This window comes from Atractosteus spatula, chromosome 2, assembly GCF_055471065.1.
Source record: "Atractosteus spatula isolate fAtrSpa1 chromosome 2, fAtrSpa1.hap1, whole genome shotgun sequence".
NCBI lineage: Eukaryota > Metazoa > Chordata > Actinopteri > Semionotiformes > Lepisosteidae > Atractosteus > Atractosteus spatula.
Window position 1 is genome coordinate 69,286,088 of NC_142707.1, and position 23,566 is coordinate 69,309,653.

A 23,566-nucleotide genomic window follows, 5' to 3' on the forward strand; every position below is an offset into this window, starting at 1 on the left:
TGCAGAATATTTGATTTACTTTTTATCATCAATCGGTAATCCATACTTGGAAACAAAATATTTTTCTGCCCAGTGCTGGGAATTCCACGGCTCTCTATGTCAACAGAGGTCATTTGCACTAACAGACAATGTATGTACAGTATACCTCAACACATTTTGACTGAGGCAAATGTGCCTTTACTTCAACGACCCCCTGAACGTGCAGTTCATTACATTTGCAAATCAGTGCCTTGTAGCATTTATTTCTTGTAAAGCGTAATTTACGTCTCTGTTGCAGTTTGTGTTTGGTTTTCATTAGAATAGCAGTAAAAAGGAACTTTCTCCGCAGTCTTTGAGGTGACATTTACAGTACAACGCAGTAATAATCTTTGTGGTAGTGGTTAAGGATGCAAACATCGCTTCGCCAGCTAGGTGATCTTGTGATTAACCTTTTCAAGACCAGTCCGTTTTGAACTGCGAGCGGTGTGGGTTCTGCTCAGATATTAAGTAAGCAGGCGCGTGAAACAAATGAATGACGGCATTAACACATACCACCACGACTGCCACGAATAACAAAACACATACAAGAGTTTCTTTCTTTCCCATTCTTGCGCTTGGTGAAGTACTACGCCCCCCTTGACACCGCTTTGGTCAGTCCTGGGCCCCTGCGAAGTTATAAATTGGATCTCCCCACGGGCTGTAGGTAATCCTTCAGCTGCCTGATCCTCACCGGACTGCGCGCAACATGGCGGAAACTCAGGGGCGACGCATCCTAATTATCTTCTCTTAAGGTTGCTTTGTAAACCATTTTATTTCCAAAAGCTGCACGTCGGAGAGGACGAGCCGATAGTTTCTTCGTCCGTGTTCAATATAGAGGGATCGTGTAGCCTCAAACTATGGAAACCGGGTTACCTTGTGTGTGTATTGGAGAATTCACACAATGAGTAGCAACGCAACAGGTAGGAAACTTCTGTACTGGTACAGTCTAGTTACTGGTTACTCTGTATTGCCCGATTAAAACGCCTATTTTTTTTAAACATGAAAAAAACTCCACATAGGCGTTACAATACTTGCGGATCACACGTTTCTCATCTGCTGTTCAATTCAGTTTCTCTTTACCAGCTGCTGCTAGATTATAATAAATGGTCATTTGTATCATCTTCTCGGGAATTGCCTGCAACCATTACAAGTCTTTCCCAAAGTTGATCATTTTCTTTAATGAAATGGCTATGATGCCTCACAAGAAATTACTTGTTTAGTAGTTATCGGTTACAGTAGTAGCTTAGTCTAACGGAGTCCAAGCACTTCCAAGCTTTTCTTTTAAAATGTCAACAGTCCAGCGTCGTACTAGATTATTTTAAATGTTAAACGTCGAATGTACTGTTATAGCTTATGTGTGAACTTTAAGGTTTAACTCGCCCATGTACAGAAACTGAATATATCTCCATGGAAGATATTAAAAAGCAGTTTCCTGGTGGTGCTAGAGGTGTTCTGTGCTCCACAATTGCTTATTTCGGTACTGGGGTGGAAGTTCATGCGTAAAACCGTATAATACAGTGTTACGATAAGGGTCATCATATACTGTACACTGAGATTGACTGTGAATCAGACAGACTTGTGACTTATTATTGAGACATTTACTTCACTTTGAACAATTCTGTTCACAGTCGAGGTGCAGCGTACTTTTTAAACCCCTCTCGTATTTCTGATATTGAGCTGAAAAGTTAACCGTCTAGACGCATTTGTAGTGAAACGTGTCGTTTTGCTGTGGGGATTTAGCCAAATAGAAATGCAGTCTTTTCATTGACAAGGACACCTATTTCAATTAACTTCACGAGGAAGTGGAAAAGCTAGAATTCCTGCTTGGAGCTAAAATAGCAAACAGTAAAAAAGGAGGTTGGTGCTGCTTTGCGGCTTTGGCATCGCATATCAATAAACCGCGTGATCGTGTTTCGCGTGTTTTTTTTTCTTCATAAATTTCTCTTTTTTCCCGCACAGGAATCCAGGGGTCTTCTCCCTGTTTGCAACTGCCTGCAGATCAGGTTTTAAACTCGGGAGCGGTCATATTTCACGGTAAAAACGTCAAAAATAAATTCTCTAAACCAGTTACGTTAAAAAGAAAACTCTTCTCTGCCTGGCTCCAGTGAAATCTGGTGATGGGGAATGAATCCGACCGCAACCTCATCTTGGTAGGGTTCTGAGAGAATTGTGTTTAGAGCAAGGGGACGTTTATGCGTTTGTATGCACGTTACTGCAGTCGTAGTCTCGTTTATTTTAATAGGACATGATGTCGCCTGTTCATGTTTCTGCTGCAGAATCACCTGTGAAACAGGCATCGGACAATACAAATGGGGAACTATGAGGAAGTAGTGTACTTTTAAAACCCCAAACAGGGAGGCACTCTTTTACACAGAGGGTTGTGGGAGTGTTTTGTGGTGCAAGATGCACAGCATTGTCCTCAGAGCTGACAAATGGTTACTAGGAACTAAATGAGCACAATGGTGCAAATGTTTTGATGGCGCTGGTTTTCTTGTGCATTAAGATCTCTCCTTTTTTTTCCCAGGTGGCTTTGATCAACAAGGATGCCCACTTGTTGTATTTCCTGCTGAAGAGCAGAGCAGATTGACTACTGACCTCGCAAAAGAAGACGTTGTCGGTTTCATAAGATATTTCCTGTATCTGCATAAGTAAGCAGCACGAATGCTTTTCAGTCTTCACTCTGCCTTTCGGGCAGGGAGTATCACGCTGAGACCTCTGTTCCCTGAGCCCCACTGATCTTGTTCACCTCCAGTTTTTACCTGCTAGCTCTAATTTTAAGTCAGACCTGGTTTGTTGGTCGTAGTTGCTAATTGAAAGGAATCTGACCCTCAGCGACTGGTGTCCTCCTACCTCTAGCTTCCTAGAAAATGTCCAAAAATGGTTGCTTAAAATGCGAGCTTGTACTGTGTGTTCTCCCTGTGTTTTCTATGTGGGTTTCCTCTGTGTGCTCTGGTTTCCTCCCACAGTTCAAAAACGTACTGATAGCCTAGTTGGCTTCTGGGAAAATTGGCCCTGTGTGTGCATCTGTGTCTTTGTGTGTGCTTTGTGATGAACTGGTGTCCTGCCCAGGGTGTATCCTGCCTCATGCCTGTTTCTTTGCTGGGATAGACTCCAGCTCCCCTGAGATCCTGAACTGGAAGAAGTATTTAGAAAGTGGACGGATGGGTTGCACAGAATGCAGTTGGAGGAGTTTGGCTCGGTTGTGGCAATATTTGCCTCGTTTTTACATTGTGTAGGGAAATAGCTGCCTCCAAAGTGTTGATGATCACTTTTAGTTGTGCAAACAGAATTAATGATAGCTGTAAATGTTTTTTTTCCCAGTAAATACCAGGAAAAGGAAAGTTTGATTTCGGTGGTGCTCGATCTACGTCAAGCTACGCTAACGGCAGCAAAGTTTATTGGTGAAGCCCTCTTGCTGCTTGAGGTAAACATCGTTGTTTAATTGCACTTAAACACAGTCACATGTGAACCTATGCTTAACCAAGTCTGTCTGGCTAGGAAACAATGCATCTGCTCACTTTTATCTTTTATATTCAGCCTTTCCACGTTTTGAGCTTTCTAAGCTTTTACTAGGCTAATAATTGGATCAAACTTCCCTTGGGCATAACTTTTTAAATTTCAATAACTTAAGGTCTATACTTTCTCATTTTTGCCAGTTATTGTATTGTAAATTGATTAAAACTGCCTAAAGTTTTTTTTTCTAGTGATTATAGAATACTAACATTATTTTCATCACCTTTCTTTTAAAGCAATGTAAGAGGTCCATTAAGACAATATATGTAATCCAGTCCAAAAAGAAGGATGTACATAAACATCTTTTAAAAGTGTTAGGCCTGAGTCCCTCCAAGAAATACAGCTCAGCTCCCTATAAGGTAAGATGCCTCTTTGAATATAGAGCATGAATTCTGCAGTGTCTGATGTGTAATTTTAAGTTTTTGAAAGTTTCTTCCAGAATGGAGTTTAGTACTAAAGACATTTAATTACATCCATGAATGAATGTCAAGTGTTTTTTTTTTCTTGCAACAGTGTGTTCTCCTGAAAGAGGTCTGTGAACTGTATAATTACATTGACCGCAGCCAGTTAACTGCTGCTCTTGGCGGTTACCTGGTTTATTGCCACAGAAGTTGGGTGCAGTTCATCAAGGTAGGATTTATTTAACTACTGAATTTCTAAGGTACTGCATGACGTCAGTGTAGTTGCATTGCTGCTCTGGATGTTTTTGTGTAGTCGTGAATTTCATTTCAGCTTACCTGTTTTCACATTTGTATTGAGTGGTCTTTTTGTCCTTGCAAATATTTGTGCATTTTATGTCTAATGTCTAGTTCCTGAGAATTATTCTGTCCTGCACTTAGTTTTATTTTAATGAACTGCTTGTTTTTGGTTATAAAAAATTGATTAGTGGTAATTGTTAATCAATTTGGGATGGTCCTATGGCTTGGTACAGCTTAAAAGTAGTAAAAGGTAGTTCTTGAAATTACAGCAGTTTCATACATTTAAGACGTAAGCGGTTGTTTCATAAAACTGAGTGTAAATAGTGGTACTATCAAAGGAGCAGTTTCCACTTTCAATTTAAGTCGTATTGTGTTTTTTAGACTGCTTCCAAATTAGTTGAACTATTCCAGTTAAAATTACTTCCAAAGACTATTAAGGAAGAGTAAAGAGGAAAGAAAACATTTGTGGTCATGAGCAGTATTCCAATTCTGTTTTTTATGGGCATTTTGTGAATGGAGTTGTTGAAAGTTAGGGATTCATTTGGGAAGCTGATGTAATGACAAACGTAAGGAACAAGTCGAAGGACTTGTGCTTTGTAGCTCAGGAGGCCCCTTATTCCATGCAAGTCTCTCCTAACCTTTACGAATCCATTACTTAGATTAAGTTCTTTTGCATGTTCCTCCAATGTTCTGAGGCATCTGGTGTTCTTTACAGATCACAGGAGCTTCTGCGCACTGAGGTATAGTGCGCGCTGCGGCTTTAATGCGTCATCTCATGAGTTCCCCAGCTGTGGGGAATGTTCCATTTGTAGCTCCATTCATGAATTGATGCAATGCTGTTCCAGCCTTTTGTCCGTTACCAAGGAGAAGCCTGCGTAGCTCTGAAAGGAATTCATCTGACCTCATTAACAACTGAAAAGGCAGTTCTATTCATTTGGTTTCATAATATTCAGTAATGCTCTGAGGTGCACTTAAAAAGCATCATTGCTAGCGTTTCAAATTGTACACATTTTACCAAAATGTGACTCAGTGTTCAGGTGACCATTTTTGGTTATTAAAGGTGCAGGGATTTTACAGCAGTGGAATAAAGGAAATCCTTTTCGCTGTGGGTTTGGACAGAAACAGGTTAGCACTTGGATTGTGCTTGTTGCCCAGATGAGTTTGTGTAAATTATGATGTTCACCAAAATGGCTTCATGTTCATTTCAGAGGTCTTGGTAATGTTTTCCTATGGATATAAGCTGTGTAATAGTTGTGTAACGCAGGTTAGGAAAGAATGTACGCTTGAATACATGCACTGAAAATGGTTCAGTATAACTGTTTTTGTTCAGTTCTTATTGAATTTGAACTTTGATGCCATACGTAAACGGTACATGTACTGGTACAATGGAATTCTTACTTACAGAAAGTCTCTCAATTGTTAAAACAAGTGTAAAAACACAAAGTGCAGACAGTGCATCAAAACAATATGGCAAAGTTTATTTTAAAAAAAGACTTGAATTATACGTGTTTTTCTCCTCCCACTGCAGGAAATCGATGCTTTTGTCAAGGAGTTTTTTTCAGTTGTGCATAGGCTGCCGTCCTATATAGCCTCCATCCAGGAATTATCTCAGCAGGAAGTTCCTCGTGGGTTCGAGGAGCTCCGATTGTACTGCTCCAGAAACGAGGCCCGGTTTCAGGCACTGAGGAGGTGAGCAGGTCCCTGAAGAAGAACCTGTGCATTTTTTATATGAATGAGGAAGGGTCCTTGCACAAACCTTTCATGGGTGCTGTAAGCACGGGTTTTTTCAGAGCCCTCTGTACTGCACTTTCACTCGGAAGGGTAAGATTTCACAGCTCCTGTTACAAGGCCTGTGAATTATTCCCGCTCGGATCGTATTCCTGCGGCAGTTATGTGTCCTGTTCACTTGTTTTCCTTGTCACTTTTAGTGCTTCAAGTGTACAACTTAAAGTTCAGTGCTTTTTTTTCCCCCAATTTGACAAGTCCTTTAAAAATGGAGAGGTTTGAAAATTAGCCACTTAGTTTCTTTTAATGCTTGTTTTTACAAGAAGAATTTGGCGTTTGTCAATTCTGCTGTTTAGCTGCTGAATGGTTTGCATTTGTTGGATTTTCAATAGTATAATACTGCTTAATAGGCCATGTTTGTTTGTTGTTTTGACTACTGATGTGCCTTGGTAAATGTAAGTGGTTGAGTTCAGATCAGGAGCTGCTCCGAACCTGAGCCAAAAGGGGTTCTTCTTTCTTTCCTGTGAACGCCAGGGATCTCGGCCTCGATGAGTTACTGCAGCACTGCAAGCAGATAGTGGACAAACTGCGGTTTCCAGAAAATGAGCCCTGCTACCAGGCCATGGCTGGGACTGCCCTGTTCACCCAGACCGCCTACGAGATGCTGGAGAACTATAGCAGGTGCAGCTGCCGGTTTGGTGCCTTCATCTTGTCTGTGGAAGCCTGGCAACCAGTATCTCTCTTACAAAGAGCCTTATTTTGTGGGATTTTGAAAGCTACCACTGGCTTTAACATTTAATGAGTATTGTGTGCTTTTAATTTTTCTTCAGCGGTAATCGGTTGAGTGTAAGGGTGCTGATATCCGGGCAGATTTGGTTAAGGTTGTTCCAATTTAACATGCAGTGAGTTGTACAGTAACCACAGTATGTACGGTACATTGCAAATTCATTTTCCTCTGCACCCAAGTGAAGTTTGTTTGCTCTGGGGGCAAGAGCTTGTTTGCAATGTGTCAGTCGGGGGAGGGGGGAATTTAGATGAGTGGATAGGAGGCTTAAACAGCCACAGAGCCATTCCGCTTTCCACATTGAAATCCTGCTTGTGCTCCTTTAGGGAAGCAGGTTTATCTTTATGCTCGCTGTCTTTATAGGATAACGGCTGCGGTGGAGAAGGTGGAGTTACTGTGGCAACAGGCTCTGTCCAAGGCCCAGCTTCAGCTGGCGAGACTTCAGCGCAAGAGTGAAGCCCTGCAGGTACAGCCCGGCCTTTTCCTGTGGGGTCAAAACGTCTTGGCGCCAGTGTGGTTTTCCCAAAACTTAAACCAGGATTGTTTTTGCTCCTCTTTTTAAGTATTACATTTTAGCTGCTTTATTGAATTCAGTTTATTTTTATATAGTGCCTTTCACAACAGGGTTGCCCCAAGGCACCTTGAGCTGTGTGACAATACACGATGTTACAAGACAAAAAGGCCGGGAAACAACACAGGAGAGGAACCAAAAACTCCTCAGTAAGGAGGAAAAAAAAACCCTCTAGGGGTCCAAGGTCAACTGGCTGCCCAACCCCTCTGGGCATGCTAACATTCTACAATTTACTATTTGCAGTGACAGTACACTGAGAATTAGGTTTGTTTCATTGTCCAAATGTTTCTTCCCCCCACCCTCTCAAACAGATCACGGAACAAATTCAGAAAGAAATGGAGAATCTGCAGTCTTACAGGGTTGAGGTAGCTAAAGATGCTACCAAAGCAGAGATTTTCAAGTCTGAGTTTGAGGCCACAATCTATAATCCTGGTTTGGTAAGTGACTCCCCCACCACACACACACTTGTCTCAACACCTTTTTGTCCTCAGTCACTTGGCTTAAATTTATTTCATCGTTATGGCTTGGTCCTGAACCCAGGAGTGTGAAACTCCGCTGCTGTGGTTCAGAGGCGTGCTGCAGGACTTGGCTCTCTGTTCGCAGGCCCTGCTTCAGCGTGCCGATGTGCTGCAGACACTCATCGAAACCACAGTGCTCCGGGAAGGACAGAGCCGAGAGGGCTGGGCTGAAGAGTTGTACAGGGTGAAAGAAAGCTTCCGTGCTGCTGTTGAACTACCCCGACAGACCCTCAGAGCAGTGTCTGACTTTCACTACTATTTTAATAAAGTACGTGTCTAGATTTAAGCTTCACTTTGGGTTTTCTGTTTTATCTGCCATGAAAACAACCTCTTTCGAAACGTTCCAGGCCATTTACTTGTGTTAACCTTGTATTTAAGTGTGCACACTGGATCAGCCGTTGTAAGAGGGCGAGGGTCATTGACTGCTGGTTTAGACCCTTACTTTCCCCAGACATATCAATTTCTGTACTGTGATTTGTGGAAGGAAGTATTTTGCTGCCATTGAAGTCTGTTTGTGCATATGATGTATAAAATCAATAGTATGGTGGTTTAAAATGACTTAATAAAAGTAAAAAATGATAGCTCAGCATTCTGAATATTTTATTAGCAACAGCTAAATATTTTAGTGTTAAGTCACTTCATTGCTGCTAAGGATCAGGACTGCCAGCTTTTTGTGTTGAATGGCCTGTTTAAGATGAGGCGTCCTGTGATGTGTATATTTCAGCGTTCATCTCGTAATTGTAATATTCTCCCCGGATCACCTTTTCTGTCCTCCCCCAACAGGCCAAGAGGTGGCACAGCGTAGTCCTGTCTCAGAACTTCTTCCACGAGCCCCTGTGGAGCAGAGCCGGAGCCCGAGCCGGCATGGCGGCGTGGAAGCGGGAGGTGGGCGATTTCGTGAGGCGCAACCCCGCGCCGGAGATGGAGGAGCTGGTTCAGCTGGCGCACCTGTGCGACGCCATTCCCGATGTCCTCCCGCGCAAGTCGGGAAAGCAGCTCTCTCAGCGGTGAGACTTTTTTTTTCCCCCCTTCCGTCTTGCAGTGCCCAACTAGGGAATGTAGATGAAATTCCAAAGTCCTACATAGAAAAATATCCATCGTGCTTTCACATCAAGTTCAAGTGTCTTGCAGTCTGGATTTCTTATAAATTCTTACCCTTTTTCCCCTCTCCTCCTAGATGCATGCTCCTGCGGAAACTGCTGACCTCCCCAGGAGCCATCCCTGTGCCTGACCTACAGCTGGCCCTTCAGTGGCAGCTGCAGTTTCTGAACAGCACTGAAGCATTGCCCCCTCAGTGCGGTGAAAAGGCGGGCACTGAGGGTTTTGAAGGACTGGACAAGAAAATCCCCACCCCAGAGAACACCTGTGGTTCCTCCAAGGCCTGTGGGAACACCGGATCGACAGATGTGCACTCTGGGGGGAACGTCCCCACCAAAGCCATTTCTCAGAGTAATATCAGCCTGGACAAGCGGGAGCCAGGAAAGGGACTCTTAAGGCAAAATTTCCCGAGCACCGCCACAGGCACCTTGGCTGTGTCCGGGAAACCACCTTCACTGTGCTCTTTTGACTCGGGGTTTGATGGAGCTGGAAGCTGCCATTTTGATGGTGCTGTGAGGGAGAGCTGGGAAGTGCCCCACAGGCCCCAGGGAGTCAGAGAATTCTCTAGATCGGTGGCGAGCCAGCCCCGCGTTCGCGAAGACCTCTCGAGCGTTTCCGACTCGGAGGACTGCAAGGGGGAGGGCGACCGCGGCGCCGGCGGGAGGAAATCGCTGACCAGAATCCAGATTGTTCCCAGGGTTCTGGTTGACTCTCTGAATTTTGAAGTCAAGGTGAAGCGATCCGCCACCCGGCCTAAAAACCCGTGGCTGAGCCTCCCCCTTGAGGACCTGGAGAATTCTTACACTGTGACCATCACGCCAAAAAGGCCAGAGGAGGCAGACCAAAACGATTCCCCTGGTCCTCCTGCATCGCAGATATCCGAGGCGCTGGAGGCTTGTGGGAAATTGAAAGACCAGCGAACTCAAACTGAGAGTCCTGTCTGCGATGTGCCCTCTGGAGGAGAAGGGGCTTTCACAGAGTGTGGAATTCAGATGGAGGAAAAAGCCGGAGTCCCTCAGGGCCTCCTGCCTAACTCCTCTGCACTGAGCCCGATTTGCTGTGCTCTCTCAAGTACCCTGAATGACAGCCTGGATCAGCTGAACTCATCTGCCGACAGGACTCTGCTCTGGGACACCTATGACCTTCACACCACCACACCAAACGCAGACGGCCATCATCAGAGGTGCAGCTTTTAAAACCAATCACTGGCCCTTAGCTGCAGTCTTTCCAAAGTGTAAAGTCTTATGACTATTACATTTCTACTGATAGTTCATACCAGGCTTGTGCAAAGTGACATTTAGTAGTATTTGGTTTCTTTACCATCTTCTTTGTAGTGGTGTTCAAATAGTTCCAGTACTGGTTATGCCTGTGTAGATAGTGTAGTATAGGAAGACTGGAGGGCTGTTATTTAACTAACACTGATTGCATCTTCATTGAGGCACTTTTGGGATTTAAGCAGAGTGACAGTGTTCTTAGGAAGGGGCCTTCATATCTGGTACAACCAAACAATTTGGACACGAGTTCGTTTTGGAAGCCAAGTATTCTGTGTTCTGGCCTCTGTGGTATATTAGTTTTGCATCACGGTGTATTCCAGGTGAAGAGCGCAGGATTTACTGATGGGGAGTGATGCTACATTAAGACAGAGCCCTAGTTCAGATCTCCCTCGGAGTCAGGTAGTGTGAACTAGGTTTCACAAGCAACAGAAGCCAAACTAGCGGGCTAATTAAAGACCATTCTTTAAATTTTTTACAAATGGTGTTCCACACTTCTGATGGCTAGTACAGAGGAACCTGTAAACTCCTTTTACATCTGTGGCTTAAAAAACAAAACCCCAAACATAACCTAGTCAATTGAAAGGTCACATTCAAATGAGTCATTTTCAGAAGATCTGGCAATGCCTTTGTAAAGGTAAGAGGCACAGAAATGTTGGACGGACCTGATATTTTAGTTCTGGATGAACGTCTTGGGTGGAAAATACTTGGGCCTGCATATTGATTCTGCTCCAGCCCCTCCCCCCCCTTGCCCTCCAGTGTCAGTGTGATAAAATACTCAATGCTTGTGCTGAAATGGCTCCTTACATACAAAAGTGGCTGTTTTCTGAGTGTTTGTTTTGCTGTTGAATTGGTCTTGGGCAGTATGACGATTGTCAGCACCTTTCAGTGCTGGTTCACTTGGGGGGGGGGGGGGGAAATGCAATCTTCTATCTCAACTGTGTAAATGTAGTTGTCTGCTGGTGTGTGTTGCCGTCTTGAAGGTTCCCCAAAGTAAACCTGAAACTACTATTTAATTTTGGGGGGTTGGGAAAGCAGCATTTGAGTTCAATGTGCTTTTATGGATCTTCATAAGTTCTGAAAGTCCCCCAGGGCAGAGGTTTGTTCTACAGCTTCCCATACCACGCAGTGATTTATTAGGAATTAGAGCAGATGAATGATGCTCCCTCTGTGAATGGATAAAATCCGGTTTCCGTTTGGGAATGGCTTTGGCTAAAGCAGTAAATCCTGGGAGTTACTTATGTGGAATCTCCTTAGGTGGTGGAATCCCGTGGCTGATGAGCACTCCTTCAGCGACTGGGACCTGAAAGAGCAGGAGAGCCTCAGGGAGGTGGAGAAAACACTCCACCGGGCAGCTGGCATTCTGGAGGCTAGTGTATTTAGCTCTGTTTAAGCAGCAGTGTGAAAACGTGAGGATGGGGTGTGAGCACAATGTGTTTTGAAATGATTTTTAAGAGATGTGCAGTAAGTCCTCATCTCCATCTCAGTAGAGTTTTCTTTAGTATACAGATACTGTACATGTAAGGCAAAACTTAAAATGGTGTGCTTAAATTTCAGTTTAAATGTAATTTAAAACATTTTACACATTTGGTTTTGCAGTTTGAGAAGCTTATAAAAACCCCTGGAATAATATCCTTAGTTCTTAAATCTCAGCGAAATAGCATGTTAGAATAACATCCAAGATCTCAGACGAAAAGATGCTTATTTCCCATTAAAGTGACCAAAGATAATCTTCTTAGTAGAAGCCAGCCAATAGTGTAGTACTGGTGAAGCTTGTTTTACTTCCTTGAAGGCATGTCAGTGTTATTTAACCATTGCGAGGATATTAGATGTTACAGCAGTGTGCTCTTGAATACAGCTATCTGGGGAGTAGTGTGAGGTGTTACAGTAGACGGGCGTGTTGTGGGTAATGGTTTTTACCCTTGTAATGTGTGCCAACACTAGGAAGAAGAGAGCGTGCTGAAGCAAGAGGAGATGCTGGATCTCTTGGTGAAGACGGAGAGCTGCAGCAAGCAGTGGGCATTGTGGGGCAGTGAAGACCGGCTAAACGTGGTAGGGTTTATAGTTTGCACTGCTCGTCTGGAGTGTGGTGTAAGTTCCACTTACTGTAGGCTTCTTTTCTAATAGATGCATAAGTGTTCTGTCATTAATCAGTTCTGATGTAATGACTTGCCCCCCATGTGTGTTTGAGGGAGAAATCATTAGGACGTTAGGTCAAAGACTTTGCACATTGGACTGCAAGTGTGTAAGAACTAGAGACCACTGCTGATTCTTAAAACAATAACTGCTTTCTGAAGACTCACAGGCTATCCACATGTTAGCCAAGGCCTTTCCCTAGGTATTGTGATTTTAAAGTTAACCATAGGATGCATTCAAACTATTTACTGAAGCATTCCTTTTAGTTCAGTTCATGCTGCTTCCATGTTCTGTTGTGGTTTAAAAGAGGTGTGGAGTGGCCAGCCCTGGCCCTTCAGAGCCACAGTCCAGCAGGTTTCATGGATCACCCTTAAGATGTAGCTTTCTTAGCCCTTGGAACAATTTGGTTTGACCCCTTAAGTAGAGATCGTTTGAAGTGCAAAAATACCACCTCCCTGTTGCTCTCAAGGACCACGGTTAGTCCTTGCTGAGCTAGTTTAGTATTAAATTGTTTAAAGCTTGCATGTTCCTGGTCTTTACATGTTGACTGGCTCTGTAGGACAAGGACTGGTCGTCTGCGGTGTCATGGCTTCAGTATGCCTAGCGAGAACTCTCGGTCCAGGTATAGTTTGCTGGAGAGGTTTTTGCTTTGGCCAGCATGTATTAGATACCAGTGAGAAGCTGGACACGTTTGGTCCGAGAACTTCTTGTACTTTGTTTCGTGGAACGTGAATTGTCAGCGTGACGCCAGCTTTACTTCTTTCCTAGACACCGATGACCTCCACTGAGCTGGCAGAAGCAGGCGTTCTTGGCATGGAGGGCTGCCCCCTGCCTGGCACCACTGATCCCGAGTTTCTGCACAGCCCACCTGGCACTACCATCCAGAGGAATGGTGCAGCGGATCTCAGCCCAAAGAACAGTACAGAAGCCAGTATGAGCTTGGCGGGGAGACAAAGACTGTCCAGCCGCCCCAGTAGTTCTGGTTTGCTCGAAGAGCTTAAAGGCCTGCACATCATTGACGAGCAGATTTTTGAGGAGAACCTCAAACTAATTGAGCTGAGGCGCTCCGAGGAAGAGGAGCTGTGGAATGAAAGGCACTGCTCCCAGGAAAGTTCGCGCAGGTCAAGGCCGGAGAGGGATACGTTCTTGGTAGGACTGGAAAAGGAGAAACGCGAGGTGGAAGAGATGGAGAAGAGTCTCGACAGTGAGAGAGCTCAGAAATCCAAACCGAAGCACAGATCAGGTCGGGGCTCTAAGCCTGCCTGCAGCAGTTCGCGGTGGTCTAAACCCCCAGAAGATAAAACACTTCAGAATCAAGTTTCAGTTGCATCATGCTGTAAGGACAAGGACAAGCCCCATGACATTGTACATACTGACTCTCGTCTCCCAGAGGACAGTGCTGACACTGCCTGTCACATCACAGAGAAGACTTTAACACATAGTGACCAAAATCACACTGATAAACCAGATAAGTCTTATGACAAACCAGTGAGGCTGAGCTGCGTAGCAGATTCAGAGACCTCTTTTAATTACGTCAGTGAAGCGAGTCGTAGCAGACATGCTCATGGAGAGATGCTCCAAGGGCAAGCACCTCCCTTAAGCTCTGTTTCTCATAGTGCAGTCAGTCCTGAAAGTTTGAAGAGAGAACTCATGGCTGATGCGATGTGTAAACCAGCCTGTAATTCAGCTGAGATCTCGGTTGTCAAATGGTCTGACAGCTTTAGAAATGAGACATTCAATACTTTAGATGACTGCACAAGAGAGGGCCAGATTGAGAACAGTGGTTTAAGCACACCAGGAACTGACAGCCTGATTTATCTCAGCGTTGAGAGGAGAAGCAGTCTTCTAAAAGTGGATAAGAGCACAAATGCAGTTTTTGTAACACCTGTAGGAAGTGATGGCTTTGACCCCAGTGGCAGCATCACCAAGACTCCAGTACCAAAACCAAGACGACTGTCTCGACAACCGAAAGCTGAACAAAGTCCGCTGGACGTGTACTTGGAGGATCACAGTGGTGAGACTGATCAGGTTTCCCTGGTAGCTGATAGAGATGATCATGTATCTGCTGAGGCAGCAAAGGCTCAAACACGCAAGGAACCTCCAAAACCAAGGGAAAGGAGGACCGTTAAGCAGCTTGAAAAGCCTGATGTTGGTTCAGTTGGAAGAAAACCCAGTGGTGATCAAGCAACTGCAACAGAAGGAAGCCCGGCTTCAGAGTTCGCTCCTCGAGATGTGGGACTGGCAAATATGAAGGCCTCTTCCACAAAAACAGCATCTAGACCTGCTCCTTTGGAGGCTGAATTAGATTCTGGTGCTGCTCTCAACTGTGATGTAAAACTTCCTTCTACAGCGCTGAGTGGGGAGAAGTGCTTATATCTTGAATCTAATGACATCGACGGAGGAACCTTATCTCCGATGAATGCTTCGGCTGAAGCAAGGGAGCCCAGAGACCAGAGAAGCCCAGAACTTGAATGTTTGACACACTACAGTGCGACTGCAGTTTCCTCTGCTTGCTGGGTCCCTTTCAATGAACAGCATTTTGAGTTAACTACAGTACAGGTAAATGCCAGTTAAGTCTATAAATGATATTCCTGGGCCTCTGTTTCTAATAGTTATACAAGTTTTAAATACATTAGTGGGAAAACCTCAGATTTTGTACAGTTGATCAATTTCACTAGTGATGAGTATATTTGGTGCCTCTTGCAGTGATCCAACCTTTCAGAAAACAAACTGACAGTTGAAAAGAAGCACAGTGTGAACTTTCCTTATTTTTTGTTTGGATGTTGTAAATTTCACAGTTGATGAGTACAAGTGCTCTTGTATACCTTGTATAATGCAGGTTCTTGCTTAAATTCATAGGTTGATGACTTTAAGACCCCCATCGTATTAGATACTGGTTCAAGCCTCATGAAAGCCGGCTTTGCTGATCAAGATTTGCCAACTACCATATTCCCCACAGTCATTGGGTGGCCTAAATACGAGGTAAGATTTTCTGTTTGGGTATTTGTTGTACGAGGAATGTCAGTTTGTCACTCAGCACTATGCATACTTGTTTAAACTGAATTTTGACACATTTATTGTAGAAATATTACTTCCCCATGCATAGAAAATGTCTTATCCTTTGGTAGGATAGACCTATTAAGCCACAAGCCAGCTGGTTACCCCAGACTGACTTTCCTAGTAATTGCCATTCAAGTTCAGATTATTCAGGTCTTTAAGCAGTAAAGAAGCAGATTGAACTACAGTTTCTAGGGCTTAATGAGACATTTTGTGCATGTCTGATTAATTGAAGGGAGAAATGGCTCTCTTGTTAGAGGTAATGAGATTGGCCTTTGGCAGTGGCTTGGTTGCAGTGTCTGGCTGACAGTGAAGTCTCTTTCCAGTTCAGTTGCCCATTTAAAATTCTTTGTGGGAAAGAGGATTAGCTCCACAGGACTGGCAGGCACAGCATGGGTGAACTGTGATTGGCTGCCAGCAGCTATATCACTCTGGAACTCACCACTGCCAGCCCACTGAAGCTCAGCAGGTGTGAGCCTGGTCAGTACCTGGATGGGAGACCTCCTGGGAAAAACTAAGGCTGCTGCTGGAAGAGGTGTTAGTGGGGCCAGCAGGGAGCGCTCACCCTGCGGTCTGTGTGGGTCCTAATGCCCCAGTATAGTGACGGGGACACTATACTGTAAACAAGCGCCGTCCTTCGGATGAGACGTAAAACCGAGGTCCTGACTCTCTGTGGTCATTAAAAATCCCAGGGCGTTTCTCGAAAAGAGTAGGAGTGTTACCCCGGCGTCCTGGCCAAATTTCCCATTGGCCTTCACCAATCATGGCCTCCTAATAATCCCCATCTATGAATTGGCTTCATTACTCTGCCCTCCTCCCCACTGAGAGCTGGTGTGTGGGGAGCGTTCTGGCGCACTATGGCTGGTGTCACATCATCCAGGTGGGGCTGCACACTGGTGGAGGGGATCCCCATTGCCTGTGAAGCGCTTTGAGTGGAGTGTCCAGAAAAGCACTATATAAGTGTAAGCAATTATTTTTTTTTCCCTTCTAAGGAGGTAATGAATGGGAAGTTTGAACGTGAGTCTTACATTGGACACGAAGCGCAGCACATGAGAGGAGTTCTGACTCTAAAATATCCAATGAAACATGGAATAATACAGAACTGGGACGAAGTAGAAAAGGTGACTATGGCTTTCTACTTATTGCTTGGCTGCAGCACAATTTAATTGCAGTCCAGACTTCCATAGGTTCACATTCCAGTCCTGTCCTTGCCAGTGATTGGTATCTGATTAGATTGGGAGTTCACCCCCAATGCGGTTCTGATGAGCTGTTTCATGGCAGATCTGGCATCACACCTTCCATCACCAGCTGCATGTCGATCCCGAGGAGCACCCTGTGCTGCTGTCTGAAGCGGCTCTGAATCCCCGCGAGAACAGGCAGCGAATGGTAGAAATCATGTTTGAGGCGTTCGGCGTGCCCTGCACCTACGTGGCCATGCAAGCAGTGCTCGCCCTTTATGCGTCAGGAAGGACCACAGGTATGGTGGCGCTGGCCGTGGCGGTATCCCTGCAGGTCACACCTTGAGCGCTTGGGGCAGCTCTGAATGGAGATTTTCTTGCTTCATGTTCTCTCTTATTGTCCCCTCCACCACAAGGTGTGGTGTTTGACTCTGGGAACGGAGTTAGCCACAGTGTGCCCGTCTTCGAGGGATACAGTCTGCCTCACGCAGTGCAGCGCTTCACTCTGGCTGGGCAGGACGTCACCCTGCATCTGACAAAGGTGCGAGAGAAACCGTTTCTCAAGAGACGATTAAAACTTGTTTTTTTACTGAAGTCCCTGGTGCATCAAGCGAGCCGAGTTGGAAATGAGCTCTGTAGGACTGAGATTGCGTGCAATCATTGAGGTATGGTTTTATTCCTTGCAAATGGATTCTCATCAGACTTGAATATTGTGAGTAATTGGTACCTTTAGGGTTGAGAGTGTGCCTCAAACATGGCAAAAAATCAGTTAATTTGAGGCGTTACTACTAGTTTAGGTAATTCAGCTCATAAATACTTGCTTTTTTAATTTTATTGTTAAATATTTGGGGATTTAGCATTTTCTCCGTTTTGATCATCTGGCATGTATGAAACCATCACAGGTTTTTCAGGTATTTCAAGCATTTGTTTAAACTGTTCTTTTGAGAGAACGCATGGATGTAGGGTTTTACCATGTATTAAAGGCAAGGGTGTGAAAATGATCTGCTCAGAGTCATACAGACTTGTCAAATCTGCTGTCACATTTTTAAACTTGGACAGAGAAATCTAGCGGTGTAGAAGATGTGGTTTTGATTTGCTGTACCAGCCGCAGCTGAGCTAACGATGTAGAAAAGGCAGCAGAAGCTATTAACTCCCCAAAACCACCTGCTGATTCATGCCTTTGTAACTTCACAGTGACGCCCTTGGCTCTCTGTGGTCATTACAAATCCCAGGGTGCTTCTTGAAAAGAATAGGAATGTTAACCCTGGTGTCCTGGCCAAATTTCCTCCTGTACTTTACCAATCATGGCCTCCTAATAATCCCCATCTCTGAACTGGCCTCATCACTCTGTTCTCCTCCGCACTGAGAGCTGGTGTGTGGGGAGAGTACTGGTGCATCATCCAGGTGGGGCTGCACACATTGGTGGGCATCCCCATTACCAGTCAAGTCCTTTGATTGGAGTGTCCAGAAAAGCGCTGCGCAGGTCAGAGGAATGATACGGTCTTGTGCCCCTACAGCTGCTGCAGGAGAGAGGGTTCTCCTTCCGCACCACGGCCGAGCTCGAGATTGTGCGGGAGATCAAGGAGAGGTGCTGCTGTGTGGCTCGGGACTACGAGGCCGAGCTGAACAATGCGAGGAGGGCCGCCGGCATGGACATGTCGTACACGCTGCCCGATGGGCAGGTCGTCAGTTTAGGCACGGAGAGGTTCAGGTAAGTGTGCTCTCCGGTAACACGCCAGCTCTCTCCTGAGCCCTTTATAATAGGCTTGGCTTCAGACCCTTGGCACTGTGGCACGGTGGAGGGGGGGGGGGAGCACAACTTAAGTGGCTGGTGGCTGGGTGCATCTCAAGTCGGTTTCAACTTGGATGACTGAAATTCTGCAGTTTTGAGCCCATGTACAGTAAAGACTCCATAGTTAGGACATGGGATGTTAGTGTGCATTCAGTGCAAGCCGCAGCTTTAGCTAATGAATCCTTTCATGTGAAAGATCCTAAAAACGACTCCACCTTAGTTGAAAACTGGTGTTGTCATCCGAATGACAAAGTCCAGGTGTCTGTGTAGTAGAAGTATCTTTTTTTTATATGCATATGGAAGAAGGGCTTGGAGCCACTGAACTAAAAAAAAAATGGAACTAAAGATGGTCTTTTATACCGCAAAAACAAACAAGTTACTACGACATTCTGAACAAATGATCACACAACACATGCCAATATTTTTATTAATCATATCTAAGTTGCAGACTAGACAAAAGTTAGTTCCTTTCATATGTTCTGGGCACACAGCCAGCTTACCTCATACTGTACATGCCCTTTAATCCTACTGACCAAGGACGGGCAGCATCTTTATATATTTGGGTGCAAAGCCAACTACAAGCCACTAGACTGCATAGTTTGCAAAAATACCAAATGATATTCTCACCTCCCAGGTGTCTCCCTTATCTCTTCTGGGTACACATGTGATATACGTTCATACAGTATATCCAAAAGCCAGCAGCTTGCAACCACTTCAAGATCAAACTGAACCAGTCTTATGTAGCTGCAGGTCAAAACTTTGTAGGGTTTAAGTTTTTTATTGTTATAGAATGAGTGTAAGCAGAAGCATTATATGATGTATAAGCATTTGTCAAGGAAAAAAGGCTATCCAGACCAAGTTTATCTGCTTGTAATTCTGGTGTTGATTAACACTGGTGGAATGACGACCTCGTGGAATTTCTTTAGAAAAGTGCAGCTGTATTCTGACTACAGTCCTCTGACAACATGATGCAAGTCTCAAACCACAAAGCCTGGCCTGGTTCCCAGCCTGGAGCTGCCAGTATATCCACCTGTTTGAAATATCAGGCTGAAACGGGGCTGCTTATGTGGCTGCAGGTCAGAACGTGGTCAGGTCTAATAGTTTTTTTCTTTTATCAGAGCCCCTGAAATTCTTTTCAGACCAGGACTGATTGGAAGAGACCACTATGGAATGCACGAGGCCATCTTCCGGTCCATTCTGCGCTGCGACATCGACCTCCGGAAAAGCTTTGTGGGAAATATTATTCTGTCAGGTAATTCGCTGTCTTTGTTGGGACGGGCTCTGGCCTTTCATCAGGCACGTGCAACATTAGATGGCTGAGCGACATGGCTGAGCCCGCCTGAACGCTACGCAGGCTGGCATGTTAAAAGCAGGTCTTATAAGGGTATATGAGGTTCCAGCAGCAGCCTTAGCTTTCCCAGGAGGTCTCCCATCCAGGTACTGACCAGGCTCACACCTGCTGAGCTTCAGTGGCCTGCCAGTTGGGAGTTGCAGGGTGCTCCAGCTTTTGTGTGAAAAGTAAGGTAGATGCAGTAAAGGAATTGTGCCACCTACAAGAGGTGTTTTTAGTCATTTAAATGAACCCAGTTTCCTTATGGACCCAGAGTCATGAATGTTTATATATTATATAGCCGGGTAACTGCTGGCACAGAAGGCTGATGCATGTGACCCAGGTGAGAGCTGTGCTTCAGTGGTATATCATTCCAAAGTGCCAAGTGGCTCACTGGCACTTGAAGAGTGTTTGGGGATCATTTGAAAATAGTGAATGAACTTATATAAATAGTTTCATTTTTTCCATCTCACTTTCTCGTAAGACTGATTCATTTTTTTAAATGAACACTTGGCAAGAACAGAAACGGCTAAATGAGTTTTTTCCAGTAGGGTCCAGTAAAGATTGGTGCTTTACGCTTAGTTTTTTTTATCTTCCCTCACTCGTGCGCGGTGCCTCGAGGTGACTAACAGCCCGCCATGCGCGCGTGTGTGTGCTCTGGTTGAAGGCGGGAACACGCTCCTGGCCGGCCTGCCGCCGCGGCTGCAGGAGGAGATTGGCGGCCTGGCGCCCGCGGAGCTGTGGGACAGCGTGCGGGTGGTGAGCCCCGAGGACAGGGACTGCGCGGTGTGGAGCGGGGGCGCCGCCCTGGCCAGCCTTCCCTCCTTCGCCACGGCGTGGATCACCCAGGCCGAGTACGAGGAGTTCGGCCCCCAGGTCGTCTTCAGGAAGTGTTTCTGAGCCTCGCCTGCGTGGGCTCTCATCTTCAAGTGCAATTTTGTTTTATACAGAGATTTTAATAGTGCCATTTTTTTTTCTTATTTTAAATGTCCTACCGAAAAGTGTTCAAGGATTTGCTTGTTCTGCTGGTAGAGCAGGTTCTGTCCTATTTATCGGGTTTTAACTTTGCAAAAATGTTCCATGTGATTTTGTTTTTTGGTGAACAAGCTCAAAGTGGTGGAAGGTTCTTTGACAAGGGCTATAAACTAGAGGGGTTCAGCACCCATTTAACAAGTTATTTAAACATGCTGCTAATTATTTTAAGCGGATTAATTGCAATAAAATGGAAGGTGCACTTGATATAGCTACTGTGAAAAGGCTTGTTCATTGAAATTTTGTCTAGTTACTTGATAGATTTGTTGAAAGCTAATTTTGCCACCCGCATCACAAGCTAGTTTCTCTTGGACTAGATAGGACATAAGCAATGTTACTGTTCTTTTGAAGGAGGCCGTTTTTAAGTCTTTGCAGTTAAACCAAGTACAAATAAAGCTTGAACTTGGCATGAAAAGCTGATCTCTGAAACTCCTGGTATGTCTGGTCATTGCCCCAGTAGTTTTTATGAATTGCAGTGGTTTAATCTTTAAACATAACCTTAGTCTAAACAGACTGGGCCCAAATGAATAAGTGTAATGGGGGAATGGATCTGATGCCTTTATTAACATCACTGCTTTTTTTTCATTTCTATATGTAAATATCTGTTGTCCACTTATGTGTTAAGGACGTACGTTTGTCTTTTAGTGCACCAAGCCATTTGGAAATGTTATTTTTCTCTTAATTCATTTTTAAATGTTTTTTTTTGTGTTGTCTTCTCAATGTTTACTTGCTGCTTGAAAGACAGATGGGTCCTTAGCTAATTCTGGGCAAGTGATCTGACAAACAGGACAGGAATGTACATTTTCCTTTAATGCAAACAACTTAATCATTTGTAGATCTTGTATTGCAGGAAATGGCATTTATTAAATTGCCTTATGGTAAGGTATTTTATATTGAAAAAGGATCTGCCAAGGCATCTTTAGTAATTGAATCTAAACATCTTCCCTAAACGGCTTAAGTAGTGCTCTATGGTCATTTTCCACGGAATGACGATTTTTGTATGCAATTTGGACAAGTGGATTTTGGTCTTTGACATTTTCTGGTTTTTAAAGCACTTTGAGTTTATACTTTCTTCAACCTAAATGCACCATTTTCTTATTGAGTTACAATTGACCACCGATATTCAGATTTAGGATGTTTTACTACCTGAATCTTTGAATGTTGACCAAATGGTTGTTAAAGGTGACCGGACATTAGCACTGTCCAGACTTGTCCTTAGAATCTGAGGTCTATGCTGTTGAGGATTTAAAGCAGGAACAAAAGGAAAAATGTTACATAAATGCTTTAATTTAGAATGGCTATCATGGCTTCTTAATATTGTATTGTTTCCAATGTTTTGGAAAAACTAAAGTAACACTTAAAGGCATCTATAGCTAAAGTGTATCCTTAAGCCTTTCCAAAAATATATTTTCCTGGCAATGGGTAAACATCTGTGGTAGCCTTAAATTGAGTCATCCAGGAGTCCAGATTTTTAAAATATCAGTGTTTCTTCAGGGTACCAGACCTCCACTATCATTTGTACAAAACAAATATACTGTGCTAATGTATAATATCTGTATTTTTATAATAAATATACTATTGTTAAATGTTTCCTTCTTCAGAAGGATCTATCATTACCCAGTAGAGTATAGCAATCTTTAAGCACTAATTGGTGCACACAAATTTATCCCATTTTATATAATACTGTTGCACTCATGGTGCTTTTCTGGACACTCGACTCAAAGCCCTTTACAGGTAATTGGGACTCCCCTCCACCACCACCAATGTGCAGCCCCACCTGGATGATGCGACAACGGGCAGTACGCAAGTACACTCACCACACACCAGCTCTCAGTGGGGAGGAAAACAGTGATGAAGCCAGTTCAGAGATGGGGATTATTAGGAGGCCATTATCAGTAAAGGCCAATGGGAAATTTTGGCCGGGACACCAGGGTATCACCCTACTCTTTTTGAGAAATACTGGGATTTTTAATGAGTCAAGGTTTTTGTCTCGTCTGAAGGATGATGCCTTTATTTTTTTACAGTGGAGTGTCCCCATCACTATGCTGGGGCATTAGGACCTACACAGACTGCTGGGTGAGCACCCCCTACTGGTCCCACTAACACCTCTTCCAGACGCAAACTTAGCTTTCCCAGGAGATCTCCCATCTGGGTACTGGCCAGGTTCACACCAGCTGAGCTTCAGTGGGCTGCCAGTTGTGATTAAGGTAGATGTAGTATAGGAACCTACAAGAGGTGTTTTTAGTCATTGAATGAACCCAGCGTCATGGATGCTATATTATATATAGCTGGGTACCTGCTGGCACAGAAGGCTGATGCATGTGACCCAGGTGAGAGCTGTGCTTCAGTGGTATATCATTCAAAAGTGCAAAGTGGCTCACTGGCACTTGAAGAGTGGGGATCATTTGGAATAAAAAAACCTACCAATAGTGAATTAACTTCTATAAATAACTAGTTCTATTTTTACTTCACTTCCTCATAGAACTGATTTTTTTAAAAACAGTTGGCAAGAATAACGGGAACAAAGGCAGAAACAGCTAAATGCGTTTAATGTATTTTCTAGTAGGGTACAGTAATGACTGGCACATTACGCTTGGTTTTTTTTTATTGCAATTTAAAACGTAGTACAAAAATAGTACATCTCTGTAATCTTGGTACTCGAAGACATTCTGAGGAAAAAAGGCGGGTAGAGTTTCGGTTATGTTTTTAAATACTGTTATATACAGTAGATTTTGTTGACTAATTTCTCCGTTTAATTTACTATGGATATCCGTCGTGTAGAGACAGGCGGTACCCTTCTTTTATATCTACTGTACATACAGTATTTGCGTGTATACCCGTTTGT

The 23,566-nt window shown here is 44.2% G+C and overlaps 1 protein-coding gene across 1 annotated transcript; it reads left to right on the plus strand.

Annotated features, from left to right (window-relative positions):
* The first annotated feature begins 815 nt into the window (after nt 1–815).
* On the plus strand, nt 816–22,307 carry LOC148840139 (uncharacterized). The gene is made up of 23 exons (XM_088905551.1): nt 816–938; nt 1,978–2,052; nt 2,543–2,666; nt 3,340–3,442; nt 3,768–3,890; nt 4,045–4,161; nt 5,758–5,918; nt 6,489–6,635; nt 7,102–7,204; nt 7,621–7,746; nt 7,913–8,095; nt 8,611–8,834; nt 9,005–10,108; nt 11,454–11,565; nt 12,141–12,248; nt 13,101–14,891; nt 15,192–15,314; nt 16,382–16,510; nt 16,671–16,866; nt 16,984–17,108; nt 18,085–18,278; nt 19,478–19,611; nt 20,357–22,307. The coding sequence occupies exons 1-23, from the start codon at nt 920–922 to the stop codon at nt 20,587–20,589; spliced, it is 5,754 nt and encodes a 1,917-aa protein (XP_088761677.1). The 5' UTR covers nt 816–919; the 3' UTR covers nt 20,590–22,307.
* The last annotated feature ends 1,259 nt before the right edge of the window (nt 22,308–23,566 follow it).

Excerpts from the sequence above, each read along its gene's own strand:
- LOC148840139 (XM_088905551.1), top strand. Across the intron at positions 3,443-3,767 it reads AAGCCCTCTTGCTGCTTGAG|CAATGTAAGAGGTCCATTAA; the intron begins GTAAACATCGTT and ends TTTCTTTTAAAG. Across the intron at positions 19,612-20,356 it reads GGGAAATATTATTCTGTCAG|GCGGGAACACGCTCCTGGCC; the intron begins GTAATTCGCTGT and ends CTCTGGTTGAAG.